This window comes from Thalassophryne amazonica, chromosome 19 (assembly GCF_902500255.1).
Source record: "Thalassophryne amazonica chromosome 19, fThaAma1.1, whole genome shotgun sequence".
Taxonomy (NCBI): domain Eukaryota; kingdom Metazoa; phylum Chordata; class Actinopteri; order Batrachoidiformes; family Batrachoididae; genus Thalassophryne; species Thalassophryne amazonica.
Window position 1 is genome coordinate 2,649,635 of NC_047121.1, and position 15,404 is coordinate 2,665,038.

A 15,404-nucleotide genomic window follows, 5' to 3' on the forward strand; every position below is an offset into this window, starting at 1 on the left:
CTGTCTGTCTGTCTGTCTGTCACCTTGATGTTGGTCACATGACTGCTGCTGTTGAAGCGATCAGTGTCTGTCTTTCATGATTTTTAAATTTCGGTTTAATTGAGCTGATGTCAGGAAACGTGGACTTTGTGTTCTGAAACATACAAAGATGAGGGGGCGGAGTCAGACCTGGAGCTGCTGTCAATCACAGCCTTCCTCACACAAAGACATGTTATTGTCTTTTGTTGGCATCTCTCACACAGCTCACAGGTATGTGGGCAGATCACTGCCACAACCGCCCCGGGCACCTTTCAGGAGCAGGAAGAACGGCCTGTCTGTCTGTGTGCGTGACTGTCTGTGTGTGTCTGTCTGTCTGTCTGTGCGTGACTGTGTGTGTCTGTGTGTGTGACTGTGTGTGTGTGTGTGTGTGTGTGTCTGTCTGTCTGTGTGCGTGACTGTCTGTCTGTGTGTGTGTGTCTGTCTGTGTGTGTGTGTCTGTCTGTCTGTGTGTGACTGTGTGTGTGTGTCTGTGTGTGTGTGTCTGTCTGTGTGTGACTGTGTGTGTGTGTCTGTGTGTGTGACTGTGTGTGTCTGTCTGTCTGTGTGCGTGTGTGTGTGTCAGCTCTACATAAGCTCACGTACACACGAACTCACATTCATTGACACATTCACCATCTTGCTTTTAAGGCCTGAAACACATTCCAAAAACATTGGGATGTTAAACATTTTCCACTTTGTAATGTTTGAATTCCTTCTCACCACACAAGGTGTTATTTTGTCCCGTTGTTCTTACAAACATGTCTTATGGTCTGCAGCAGCACAGGTTGCATTTTTCATTCCAAAATTCTCCACAAATTCTCTGTTTGGGACAGATGAGGACTACAGGCAGGCTAGTCCAGTACCCATTTTTGGACTTTTGGACTTTTAGCTCATAGCAATCTGAGTGGTCCTTTTTAGTCTTTGGTCCAGAGTGCATGGCATCCATTTCTGGAATACTGATTCTTCTGACAACACGTTTCCACTGTGTGATGGACCAACCGAAACCCTTTAGAGCCCATAGAAGATGAGGCTTCTATTTTGCACAGTAAAGTTTTACGTTGTATTCGTTACGGTAACTCTGTATTGTCGTGCTTCACAAAGATTTCCTCTGTGGTTATATCAGCTATCGATGAATGTCCTTCAGATTCCTTCAGTCATATCATTGATATCATGAACTGTAGAGGGAGAAATATGCAAATCCCTTCCAATCTTTTTTAGAGGAACATTGTTTTTCAACATTTCAGTCATTTTGTCACACATTTCTGGATGTCCTCGACTCATCTTTGATCCCCAGAGACTCAGACTTTCATGGATACTGTTTTGTACTAAATCATGATTACAATCAACTGTTTGTCACAACATTATTGTTATTTTATTTTTTAACCTCATTATTAACCCTAAATTGCCTAATCACAATTTTCTTTGGGGGGGGGGGGGGGGTGTTACAGGCCTGAAAGGCAGGAAGTGAATGTGAAATGAAGCTGAACAGAAAACATGAAATATCTTTATCTGCAATGACAGAAGTCAAATCAGTGAAGGAATCACTGTTGTTGTTGTTGTTGTTGTTGCATTTTCCAAATCATCCCAGCTTTTTCTGATTTAATCAGAGGTTAATTTCCTGAACACCTGCTCTCAAAAGTACAACAACAGCAAAAAAACAAATCTACTGAAGTACAACTATAGTGCATCACTATGAACTTCTGTGTCCATGTTGGTAAACAGTCTGTAGCTGCATCCTTCTTTAAGCTTTACTTCTTTATGCTGTCACGAATGCCATGAAATACACATTCTTGGCCGCTGATCACGAATGTAATGATTTGAGGCAGAGGTGTCAGGTGTCCTCAGGAACTGTTGCAACCTGTTGCCACATGTTATGATTAATGGCACGTGTTACTGGCGAATTATTCAGGAACCATTATGCACGGTCAAGAATAATGTTCCGCGCTGTTCCACGCTAATGCGCGTAACAGCGCAGCGTTACGTTCTGTCACGTTGTGAATAAGGTGAATTGTATCCACACACACACTCATATTCATCCATCAGCTGCTGAACAATTCAGATCACTCCAGTTTGCTCCTCAAAATCCACAGCAGAAGAACTTTGTGACTGCATGCTTAGTTGGGCTCTGTGCCATGGAGTGGCGCAGAGAGGAGGAGGAGACGGAGAATGGCTCCACGCGGCTCTCATCTCACTCGTTTTCCCAAACATCAGGCGCAGCAGCAGCAGGTTGAACACCTGCAGGAGCGCACTGAGGAGCATTAGAACAAGACTTTTAGCTGACTTGACATCATTGTCCTTCTTAAACATACTGCAGCAATGAAACTGAATGCGGTGCAGCAGGGTTTAATTGTGCCCACGTCAGAGACGAACGCTGTCACACTCTATTAAGGATCACCACTAATCAAGATGGATCAACACACTCAGTTGAGACCTCTACAACATGAAACGAAATGAGGGTGGTGCGTGACATTCGTGGAAGATTTTTTTGACAGCCAAAAACATGCTCCACAAAAACCACAAATATCACACACTATTAAAAAAACCTATTCAGATGCGTTAAGTCACGTTAAGAATGTCAGGAATGTGCCAAGAATGATGCAAATATGACATTCGTAATGCGTCCTGCCTATGTTTAAACGCACCATTACTCTTTAAACTCATGTGCTGATGTTCTCTCTGTCTTCCAGACGACACCTTGGATCTCAGTGGAGCAGCCATGGGCAGTAAGACTCTGCTCGCACCCATTCCTCTCCATCCTTCACTGCAGCTGGCTAACTGTGCCTTTGTCCAAAGCTCCACGGGCCTTCAGGTGCCAGCCGATCACTTCCAGAGCATCTACAGCTTCAGTGCTCTGCACGCCGTACATCTCCACCAGTGGACACTGGGGTACCCGCCTCTTGCCCTGCCACGCTGCACCCTGTCCAAGCTGCCTGCCCACTTCTCCACCATGGCCTCTATCCCCATTTTCCCTCACTTCTTCCAGTCCAAACAGGACTCCGCAGGGTTACTGCAGACCTCCAAGAACAAGCCCCGCTTTGATTTTGCTAACCTGGCAACAGCAGCCACCCAGGATGACCATGTGAAGGCGGAAGACCTGAGCAGGATGGGTGCTGCTAACATTCAGGGTTCATCTCACCGCGCAAGCACAGCCAACCTGGGATGTCTCCTGGATGTGACCAAACTCTCCTCACCAGAGCGCAAGTCTGGTCGAGGCCGGCTGCCATCAAAAACCAAGAAAGAGTTTGTTTGCAAGTTCTGTGGTCGCCATTTTACCAAATCCTACAACCTGCTGATCCACGAACGGACGCACACCGACGAGAGGCCGTACACCTGTGACATCTGCCACAAAGCCTTCAGGAGGCAGGACCACCTCCGGGACCACAGGTGAGAAAAACCAACAGGCTACCCCTTCAATCAAACAGACTACACTGACAAATACTTTGAAGGTGGAGGCTAAAAGTTCATGAAACAGCAGCACGGTCACGACGATCTGACCAACGGCCTGCCGGCGGTACAATGATTGAAAGTCCAATGTCAGAATTTAAATGTCAGCCAATAACCTTGTAATCTGCACTTTCTTAATGTAGTATGATATTTATGGTGTGCAGTGTGGTCCTGCAGGCCTGTAGATGGTGCTAACACAGTGACATTGAGCTGCTTCCTGGACAGTTCAGTGGGTTTGACTAAACAGAACACACATGACCAAAGTCCCTCATCACATATGCACGCAGTCATAGGGAAAGAGGCAAAGTCCACCCTGGACAGGACGCCAGTCTATCGCAGGTCCACCTTCAGACAGACAAACACATTCAGACCTACAGCCAGTTTAGACCAGTGGTGTCGAAAGTATTCCAGAAAGGGCAGAGAGGGGGCAGGTTTTCTTTGCAGCCACTGACTCCAGCAGGTGACTTCACTGATTAACATCACTTTGTGCAGAAGGGACGAGTTCATCAGTGACGGGACAAGTTCATCAGTGATGCTTCTGAGCTTTCATTCAAAAGGGATGGCTCAGATTTATGGAGGATGTACAGAAAGGAGACGACAGACTTCTTCACCCTGATACTCTTAATTTTTTAAGTTTTTTAGATTTTGGATCCTAACATGTGCTGACTCTGATGTCTGCTGCAGGACACTATTTTACTGCCGGTGCGTACACGCATGTGGAGCATCTCCACAGTGCTGTTTTTACAGGCTGCCTGTACATGCAGATTTATTTATGTTGAAAAAGTTGGAATGCGTTACTTTCAGGAGATAATGGACTTTCTAGGTAATGTGCCAGAATCATGAGAGAACTTTGTGAAGAGCTGCCAGTCGGGACGTCTTTGATGGAGTGAAAGTGGACATTATTCTCCGGCTGGTGATCATGTGTGATCCGCACATGACAACTTTTTTGATGGTGTGGACTTTATATATTTAATCTTGGAAATCATTCTACAAGTAGGTGAGTGCCCTGTTCCATTTTTTTTCCTTTTGTATTTTGTTCTCCTCAGTGGAGCTGGTAGGCTTTGTATATTGGTGACAACACTTATAAGCATGCACAAAGCTGAGCATCTAGCAAACGGGCTGATGATGATGAATGTGCACGTGCACTAAATCTTCTCACAGTGGCGAGTGGCTGCTGCCTTTACCGTGCCTGCATCAAAATTGTTATCTCTTAAAAACGTGTCATCATAACACAACACCACACTTATGTAAACTTTGCAATTGACCTGTGGCTCCATTCTTAATTTTAGCAGCTACATTCTGTTCAACTGCGCACTGGGACATTTTCCTCAAAGCTACGTAAACGCTATCAGAAACACGGAAAAATGAGTACTCACAAGTACTTTGTTTTCGGCAGTCTCCATAACTGTTTGTTGCCAATGCTGTATACTTTGACTCACATTGGGCCACCTACTTTGAGTTGTTGTATTGGGTCTTGCTGGGATGTTAGAAATTTCTGGCACCAAGGTTCTTGGAGCTGATTCTCCAGTCATCTCTGAACCACCAACTCTTGGTGAGATCACAAAGGTTGTGAAACAACTTAGGGTGGCATTGGAGCTGAGCTCCTCCAAGTGAGTGGAGATGCTGTTCTCCGGGCATTGCAAACAGTTTTTGTTTCAATCCCTTGGAGACTCAACTCAGGTCAACTCAAACTTTATTCTAGAGCACATTTAAAATGACAGCAGTTGAGCAAAGTGCTTTACAGAATTGGGCACCGGGTTATGCCCAATAAGTAAATAAACAAATACAGTAATAATAATAATAATGACAATAATAAAATGATAGCAATCAGTACAGCAATAAAGCACTTTTGCATTTGCTCATTTATGAAACACCAGGGAGAAGAAGTGGGTTTTTAGGGAGGATTTAAAAGTCTCTAGGGTCTGGGACAATCTAATATAGAAGGGATGACTGTTACAAAGCCTGGGGGCAGCCGCCACAAAGACCCAGTTACCTGTAGACTTCAGTTTTTGGCACTGCCAACAACAGTTGTCAGAAAACCTTAAGGCTCTGGTTGGGGTGCAGGAAAGCAGACGTTTGGAGAGGTACACAGGGGTCAGACCATTAAGGGCTTTAAAAACAATTAGTAGAAGTTTAAAATCAACGCAATATCAGACAGGGAGCCAGTGGAGGGAGGCCAAGACTGACATGACGTGCTGGCGCTTTTTCTGGCCTGAGAGAAGACGAGCAGCTGCATTCTGAATGAGCTGAAGGTGGTTGAGAGAGGTCTGGTCCAAGTCAACATACACGGAGTTACAATAATCCATCCTGCTTGTAAGGAAGGCATGGATAACCTTCTCCAGGTCGATTTTAGAAAAATAGCACTTGGTCTTGGCTAAAAGACAGAGTTGGAAAAACCTCGTTTTAACAACAGCACCAGTCTGCTTATCAAATTTAAAATGGTTGTCAAAAATCACCCAAGGTTCCTCGCACAGGAATGAATGTTGGAACACAGGAGGCCCAGGATATCAGCAGAGCAGCCTGTGGAAGTGTTTCCACCAAACAGGATAATCTCCATCTTGGGTTCATTAAGATTTAGAAAAGTAGTGCTCATCCATGATTTGACATCACTCAAACCATCAAATAATGGCACATTGAGTCACTGCCTATCGACCTTAGTGGCAAGTAATTCTGGACATCATCTGCAAGTCAATGAAGATGAATTTGATGAGACAGGTGTCATCCCTTCAGATTATAGGAGAGGACTTGCTGTCCCAATCTGGAAAGAAAAGGGAGATCTCTGTGCCAGGGAAGGTGCTTGCAAGGATCATTCTTAATAGGATTCAGTACCAGCTACTTTCTGCTCAACTACCAGAGCAGTCTGGCTTCACACCCAAGAAGTCAACTACTGACTACATTTTAGTCCTGTGGGGACTCACGGAATGCAAGCATGAGTGTTGTATTCTGGCAGTGCTTCTATGCAGCCTTTGTGGATTTTCACTAAGCGTTTGATTCAGTTGACCAAACTGCTTTCTGGGACATTCATGGGATCCTCAAGAAGCTGCTGGACATCATAGCCAGCCTAGATACAGATACTGTGAGTCCTGTGTGAACTGGAGGTAGAGACTCTGAGTGTTACCCAGTAAAAACTGTTGTTCATCAGGGATGTGTTCTGGCTCAAACACTGTTCAGTTCTTGGATGGACTGAGTGCTGGGCGGGGGTGGAAACCAGTGACTTGGATGCTTTTGTTGGTCGAGGAAAGGCTTACTGACCTTGACTTCACAGATGATGATGGTGTGATCTTTGCTGAATTAGTGGATAATCTGATTGCAGCACTTGAGAAGCTGAGTGAGGAATCAGAGTGTTTGGGTTTGAGATTGCCCTCGGCCAAGACTAAGATTCAGGCATTTAACATCTTCCTGGACTCAGTCATCAGAAGTGTATCTGTATGTGGTGAAAGTGTTGAACTTGTAGTGGCCTTCACTTATCTCAGCGTCAGCGTTCATGCCTCTGGGTCATCTGCCTTTAAGATCAAGATGAGCCCGGGAAGAACTTGTGGAGTCATGAGTTCACTGGACAGAGGTGTTTGGCGATGCTGGTGTCTTTGCAGAGTCTTTAGGGTCCTAGTGCTTCTCTTGTTGTATGGTTGTGAGACTTGGATGCTAACCTGTGACCTCACGTGATGAGGTCACATGACCTGATGTGACTTACTAAGACAGACTAAGAGGAGGAGGATCACTGGCATTGTGAGGGAGACAATTTGGCCATGTGGCCGTTTCTTTGTGCATGATCCTGCATGCAGGTGCCTGAGTGCTGAGGACCCCAGTGGCTGGAGAGGTTCAAGGACACGTTCACCTGGCTGCAGCACATAGATTGTTATTTTAGAGACGTGTGAATAGACCCAAGACAGTTCTGTGGTGATGTGGATACGACAAACCGCAGCACCACCACGTGCTCCCAGACAGGGGCGTAGCAACTTCAGCACAGGGCCCAGTAATATATTGATGGGCCCTACGCACATGTTACTAGTTATTAGACGTATGTATGCAATCACACACATCCATACACGTGCCCACCCACACTATGAGGTCTGATTTTTACCAACAGCGTGTTGAATTGAACAGTAAAATAAATGACTTGTATTATTGTATTAGAAATTTTTTTAAGAGGTCAAGGATCTAGATTTAACACCCAGCTCTGAATCATGTACACAACAGTCAACAGACCTCATCATGACATCAGACAGCAGGGGAGGAGTTGTCTAATTCATGGCGGTGCTGAAATGACTGCAAAATCATTGTTCATTGCTCTTGCTGCACTGTCCATCCCCATGTCATTGCTCCCAGACTTGAATTGCTGTCAGCAGAATTGTCAACATGGATATTGTAGAAAATATATGCACTGAAAACTCCAATTTTTTATCAAAATTTATTTTTTGATGTTATCAAAATATCATAATGAGTAGAATATGTCATTCTGACCTATTAGTTCACATGTTCTTCTAATTACCTCTGCCAAGGAGGTTATGTTTTCAGTCGCATTTGTTTGTCTGTTTGTCAGCAGGATAACTCAAAAAGGTTTGAACAGATTTTGATTAAATTTTGTGGAGTGGTTGGAAATGACAAGAGGAACAAGTGATTAAATTTTAGTGGTGATCCGGATCCCGATGCTAACGCGTTAGCATGTCTATGGCATTTACAATGTTAAAAGTTAGCATTAAGCAGTTGCAGCTGTCATCACATTCGGGTGCATTTGTTTTCAAATTGTAATATTTCTTAAATTTAATTTTGTTTATATATTAATAATCTAATGATTATTATGTACAATTTTAGAGAAAGAGACAAAAAGAAATAGATCACTGTGCCAAGGAGGGAATCTCTTTAGGGTCAGTGAACCTATGGCCTTGTTTAGAGAAGTGTTTCATAAATGTTAAAAAAAAATTAATATATTTGCAGTTTAGTTGAATAATAAATTGAATTTTGTCTCTTATTTGTTTTTGTCTATAAGCGCATGCAATATCAATATCAGATGACAGTAGCTTCTGGGAAAGGTGCAAGTTGCAATAAACTGTGATGCCGAGCACTAAGGATACATGCTATCCAGTCACAGCAGATGGAACTTTTTTTACTACTGAGCAAACATCATTGTTAGACTTTTTTAGGTTCAATGATTCCACGGCGTGTAGATGTTATGGCGTCAGTGACCCCATGGCCTTGGCGGAGGTTTGCACTCTCTGAGTGCTTCTAGTTTTTATATTTTGGTAGGAGAATATGTGAGTCAGACCACAAAAAAGCAGTTCAACTGAAATGGTGCTGTGAGTGGATATATTTTCCACAATATGCATGTTGACAGTTGTCACCATGTGCAGGTCCATCATCTAAAACCACGAGCATAGCCCCCCCGCCATGTGACAGTGGCCGTGACCGGTCTCAGGTGCTGCTGATTCAGGCGCGTCCTTAAAGACGCTGAGTAGCCTGTGTGTGTCGACCTCGAACCCTTTCTTGCACTACTTCCTTCTGAGTTAAATCCGAGTTTTGTTGTGAGCATTCTTAGCTGAAGATTACCAAGTGATTCCTGAAGCCATGTTTGATCTCTGTTTGCTCTTTGACCTTAATTCATCCTTCAGTCTGGGTCACTGTATTTTGGACTGATGCTGTTATTGAAACTCAGAGCTTTTCAGACATTTTCCTCCTCCTCTGTTTCCTTCAGATGACTTACAGCTGCTGACTGCTTTCTGTTTTTGAAACTTCAAATCTAATGCACAGTTAGATGTTTTGGAGAAGCAACTCTAACCCTAAACCAGTTTCCATGATTGTATTATCTGCTTAGAATTATTTCAACAAGGTAGTTTGTTTGAGTTGTTTGCATGCTTTATTCTCACCTCACTCACTCACTCACTCACTCACTCACTCACTCACTCACTCACTCACTCACTCACTCACTCACTCACTCACTCACTCACTCACACCCACCCACCATTTGACTCCTTCTTTCTGTACACATTAGCTCATGGCAGTTTTTTTTTTTAACAACAAAATATGCAAGAATAATTCAGTCATAAGTGAAAGGATCAGAATTCTACAGTGTCACAAAAAACATGGATGCAGCTCAGGATGCAAAACAAAACATGTTCCAACTCTAACAACTGTCAGTAAACACACACCTCAACCTTTTAGTCCAATTAAGGGTCGCGGGGGGCTGGAGCGTATCCCAGCAATCATAGAGCGTGAGGCGGGGTACACCCAGGACAGGACGCCAGTCTGTCTCAGGGCCACAAACAGACAAACAAACACATTCACACCCACTCACACACCTACGGACAATTTAAATATTCCATTCCACCTAGCCCGCATGTCTTTGGATGTGGGAGGAAACCAGAGCACCCAGAGGAAACCCACACAAACATGGGGAGAACATGCAAACTCCACAGAAAGGCCACAGGCAGGAATTGAACCCATGACCCTCTCGCTGTGAGGCAACAGTGCTACCCACTAATCCACCGTTCTGCCCCTGTCAGTAAACACTGCAACTGATTTATCACAACCATTTTACAGCATACTGAGTAAAACATCATGTCCTGAATGTGACCTGTAATGAATGTGACATGTAACCTGCAGTCCGTCACCCACAGGTCGGGCGGCAGTTCCTACTGAGTGATTAACATTTTACATATGTATTACAGGCTCTCTAAATGGCATACAGCAGGCTAAAATGTGATCATTTCCATCTTCTCTTGTTCTCTCCCTCAGACACACATGGGTCAGAGAGTGCGCTCTATGCTGCTTGATATTATCTGGATTAAGTAGTTTAACCTACAGCTATGGTGGAAATCCTTCTGGTTTGTATCAGTGTCTATCCTTTTTAAAATGTGGATCAAAGAAGAAAACTGTTGTGATCCACAGATTGTCCTCTTGTTGTTCTTGTCTTCTGTTTTTGGAGGGGGTTTGTTTTTTTGTTAAATGCTGTTGCTTCTGGGGGTTTTGTTGCCATTTTTCCTTTGATTTATACTTTAGCCATTTTTGAGTTCCAGTTTAGTCCCTCTGCACTGGTTTTGTGTCAGATATTTCTTTATGATTTGTATTCAGTTATACTGACTCCAGGTTCGTTGTAGCTGTGTGTTGGTCTGTTTCTGTTTGTGGGCGTGGCCTATCACCTGGTGGACGTCACAGCTGATTCACGTCACAGTCACCACACCTGTCGCTGTTTTCCTGGTTACGTGTCACTTTTGAACTTTGCCTGTGAGTGATGTACGGGGAGGGCGAACAATTTCTGAATTTTTGGCGTTTATCAGGAATGTATTCTGGTTCTTACACAGCTCAATGCTGAGTGAACAAGGAACAGTGGCCTCTAGTGGCCACCAGGACCCTACAGCTACTAACAAGGCTTCATAAATATAAATCACATGCAAACAAAAGGCTTTCTTTACGCATGCCTGCATGAACAAGCCCACACGTTCTTCTTCATGTTTTAAGTCATTTATAAAATAACGGTGAATTATCCTCATAAATGCCAAATACGTAACAAAACTGGAGGTTCACTGGAATCCAAACTTTTGTCGTGGCTCGTCTTTAGTCTTCTCGGGATGTCGTCTTTTAAATAACACAAACTAATTGCAAGTGATATGCTAGAAAAGGACACAACACTTTAGAATAATTCAGCCTTAAGCAAGATAAAATGCACAGTTTTTAAGTTTATTTAAGCCTTCGACACAGAGCTTAGACAAACTGAGTCCTCTAGAGAGACTGAATAAGTGACAACCGCGCTCATCTATTTATTGGAGACCCGCGGGCATCGCTCCTCCTTCGACTTTTTTATTTATTTCATTCCCAAGACATGGTTTTCTATTGGAAGCGTCCTCTAGTGAACCCTAAGCAGGTGTTAGGCCATTATTTCAATGTGACAAACGCTCCCATTAAAACGTGAAGGATTTACAACTGATTTTTTTAAAAGACCTTCAGCCACAGGTGCAGCTGGCCTGATGCCCCCCCCCCCCCCCCCCCGCACGTGGCCTCAGCCGCAGGTGCAGCTGGCCCGAGGCCCCTGCACGTGGCCTGCGGGAAAGCACCTAAAAGGCCTTGGAAAGCCCCTGACAGACTAAATGACTAATAGAGCCCTTTTTTTGGGTTGAACACCTGCTAGTTCAACCAGAGGACATACAGTTCGGATCAGGACACTTGATAGTTCATCATAGTTCAAATAAGGACCTAAAAATTCTTCTACAGTCCCTCCTCTGGGACTCGAAAGAGTCCCATTACTTCAACTATACTCTTGGGTTGTTTACTGACAAGACATCTTCATTTGTGCATTGCAATAATAAAAAAGAAAAACACATCACTCGACTTACTGATAACTCTGGTGCGGATATGAATATCAGTGATATTTCACACGGTAAATATATTGAAGTGCAGGTGAACCTACATACTAAGGCACAAGGTGAGCAATTAGCTGGATTATATCAACGCAAGGTGACATTCAAACATTGAGTTTTGGTGTAATTCAAGGCACTTAAAATGGCCACATAAAACAAGTTACAGCAACCTCTTAATCATGGCAAAGTAAAGGCTTTACATTGACATCAGTGCAACCAATCATCTTCTGGCATCTATTGTCTCACTCAACCAGAGGCTCCAACCCATTATACTTGGTTCTACATATTATTTTGTTAAAGAGTCACACATTTATTACTTAAATGCATCAAATAACCCCTACGTTACCACTATTTAGTCAACCAATCAAGAAACTATTCTAAGGTTAGCGCAGCTATGTCTAGTTAAATGATAAACACAATAAATGGTTTCCCTTCATGTCCGTCCTTAAGTCATTTGCCTTAGTCAATCATATAATGGTTTTCATTATAGGCCATTTCTCAACATTTTCCACTTTGTTTTTCTTCTTTTTCAGCTTGTTTTCTAATGCCCTTTTTGGCCAGACGCCAAATTTAGGCGATGCATGTCTCTTGAGGCATGCTATAATTTAAGAAAAAGGGGTCCCTATGGTGCATCTTTACTACTAAATCTACAAACACGCCGTGTAAGGGTCCCCTTTTTATAACTTTGCAATGTGATATCTATGTGTATGCATTTAGCTTTATCTGTGTTACGCAGATGATGGTAAGGACAGACATTTACCCAACCTTCGTTACTAACATATATCCTTCTTTGTTTTATTTACACTCAGATTTCTGAAACCAGTCCGCAATTCAAACTCAAGAACCAAGATCATAGTCCGTGTTCAGTGCCATTACGTCAGTCCGCGCTCCTCAGCATTTACTCAGCGTCTGAAGTTTTGGGAGAAGTTGGGGAATATGGGGAGGTTGGCCTTTCAGGGGTAGTGGGGGAAGGATCAGGAATTCTGGCTTTCAGACAGTCGTGCAGTTCTCTGATGGATCTTTCCAGCTCCTTGTGCTGCAAGGCCAGGTTGTACAGGGCCCCCAGAGAATTCTTGCCCACATTCAGGGTGGTGGTGGCCAGCCCTAGCTGTTCCCTTTCCATATGCTCCATCATGCTGGCTAGCATGTCCATACTAGACTGAAGACCACACAGTTGAGTATGGAGGCCCTCCTGAGCACAAGAGATGTTGGCATTGTCACGGTGTATCCTTAACAGGTATGCAGCTGTCTGACTCAGTTGTGGCATGATTTCCTCAAATAGCTCATGGGGAATGTGATTTGTGAGGGGCAGGAGCTGCTCCAAGGTTTTTGGAACAGACTCTTGTGGAAGACGAAGCTCTCGAACCAAGATTGCCATGTCCAGTGGGGTGACCATGACCAGATTAAGGTTGTGCAGTCCAGGGGACAGGAAGTACAAGGGGGAAGGCATTTCGTGTGTGGGGGGAGTATTGTTGATGTCGCACAGGCAAGTGGTTGGGACACTCTGGGCATTTAGCAGCCTGTACAAAGCTCCCCTCTGCCCTGGTGGGTGAGTTCGACTAAGGTCCACCCCTGCTGATCCTCCTCCAGAGGCACTGGGCTGATCAGAATATCTCTCCTGCCTTGGGGGTGGAAAGCTGGGGACAGGTCCTAGCAGTGAATTGGGTCTAGGATGCACTCGGGCAGTTGCTGCATATGGCCGACCTTGGCTGCCTCCCCTGGAGGGTATCGTTGCCACTGGCACATGTGACTGTCTCCATGGCATCTGCGGAAGGGGTGTGTTCCTGAGTCCAAAGGGTCCTTCAGGTGATGGTGGAGTCCTTGGGCCGACTCTTGCTGCAGGCAGATTCTGTGAAGCCGTCATCGCCAGGTGCTGGAACGATGAAGATCCTTCTGTTGCCAACTGGTTTAGCTGCTGGATGGATGGCGGCTGTGGTGACCAATCATGTCTCGACCATCCCTCCTGTATATCCTCTTCTCCAAACAGTTCTGAGAGTCCAATCAGACTTGATAGAGGCAGATCAGGCATAGGTCCCTGATCAGGGGAGTCTGGTCTCTCAGCCATACTCCTGTGTCCTAGTAATATACATATACATTCATTATTACAGCTCCATGTCATTCTTTCAGATATTGTCTATCCTATCCCTCATTTTTGTGGGTGCATGTGTGTGAATGTAAATGTGCGTGCATGTCTTCTTCCTCGTCTACAATATCACCAAGCACGGTCCGTCCCAGTCCTCCCTATCTGGGGTATACGCCACAATATTAGGGAGCTGGGGGCTGTCGGGGAGGATAATTGGTATTTCATCCATTTCCATATATTCTGGTTCTCTGTCTGTTTCGTTTGTGCTTTCTTCCAGGGCTCGGATGGCTAACAGTGGGAGCTGTCCTACTGTGGATGAAATCAATTTATTGACCAGAAATTTTATCAAGGGAATACCACAACATATTACCAGCAAGACCGCCACCACTGTTAGTGCCAAGATTACACCTATCTGATATAACCAGTCTTTCCATGATATCCACCCTCTCCTTAGAGTCCCAAACAGTGAAAACAGTGGGCCAATATTCATTCCATTCCCTACAATGTATCCAGAATCGTCAGTTTCATTTCTCCCTCCTATGGAGTTACTTAACAGTTCCTGTTGCATCTCTTCAAGTGTGATTAAGAGCTCTGTCAAATTTCCGTCTTCCCCTGTACGCATGGGAATAGCTGTGCAACATTCGGTAGCTTTGATCATAATACAAACTCCTTGTTCATCAGCCATCATCATCTCGATAGCTAATCTATTTTGCATTGTCATTAGCGAGGTGGCGTGCAGTTGTTCGGTTAAGGCTCCTACTGCTGCCAATGTCCAGTTCAGGTATCTTTGCTGATTATACCACAAGTAATTAATCCACTGCACCTCCTGGAACCTAGAACGGATTTTTGGAGTAACCCCGAACAGAGCCAATGCCCATCCCCATTTATCTGCGTCTTCATCTGCTTTAACTCTGCTACTGTCTATGGCTTCTAACTGTCGGGGTATTCCTTCTGGTATCCCGTTTCTTACTGTGATGTTGTAGTCTGTTTTAAACGTCATTATTCCTCTTTTCTTATGAAGTTTCTGTGGCATGGGTTGTATTGCATTTGGCATTTCAATTACTGTTATAGCTCCTGTGAGCATCACAGGAGCACAAAGGCCTTTCCAATTAGGGGACAGCGATGACAGGAGTTTCCTTCTTTGTCCGCATATCCAAAAGATGTCAGCTAAGGGTACCGTTCCCTTAGCTAAATTTGGAGTAGATACCCATGAAGCATGGGTGAGATTCAGTCCAATTACAGACCCCCCTGTGGCCGGTACTATTTGTTCACACTGTATGCCTGCTGCTGGCAGGGTGTGACAGACGGTAATGTTCCATGCTGTTTTGGCCGGTTTGTATTCTTGCTGCTTTTGCATACACTGTATGTGGTGTTTTGGCTGGGTCGTCCCTACCTGCCAATCGCTTATGTATTGTGCTACTAAGCCTTTAGCTATACAGAATGGGTGTATCATCCCTTTCTCTATTTTAATCATAGGTGGAACGGTTCCTTCTGTACTTAGAGGCACTGGA

General features: G+C 44.3%; 1 protein-coding gene across 1 annotated transcript in view; it reads left to right on the plus strand.

Moving 5' to 3' along the window:
• The window catches only part of osr1 (odd-skipped related transcription factor 1), a 43,544-nt gene that overhangs the window by 16,727 nt on the left and 11,413 nt on the right, over nucleotides 1-15,404 (plus strand). Inside the window, exon 2 of the mRNA XM_034159825.1 lies at nucleotides 2,706-3,402. Coding sequence (XP_034015716.1) covers nucleotides 2,735-3,402 — 668 coding nt within the window. The 5' untranslated portion in view covers nucleotides 2,706-2,734. The remainder of the gene's footprint in view (nucleotides 1-2,705; nucleotides 3,403-15,404) is intronic.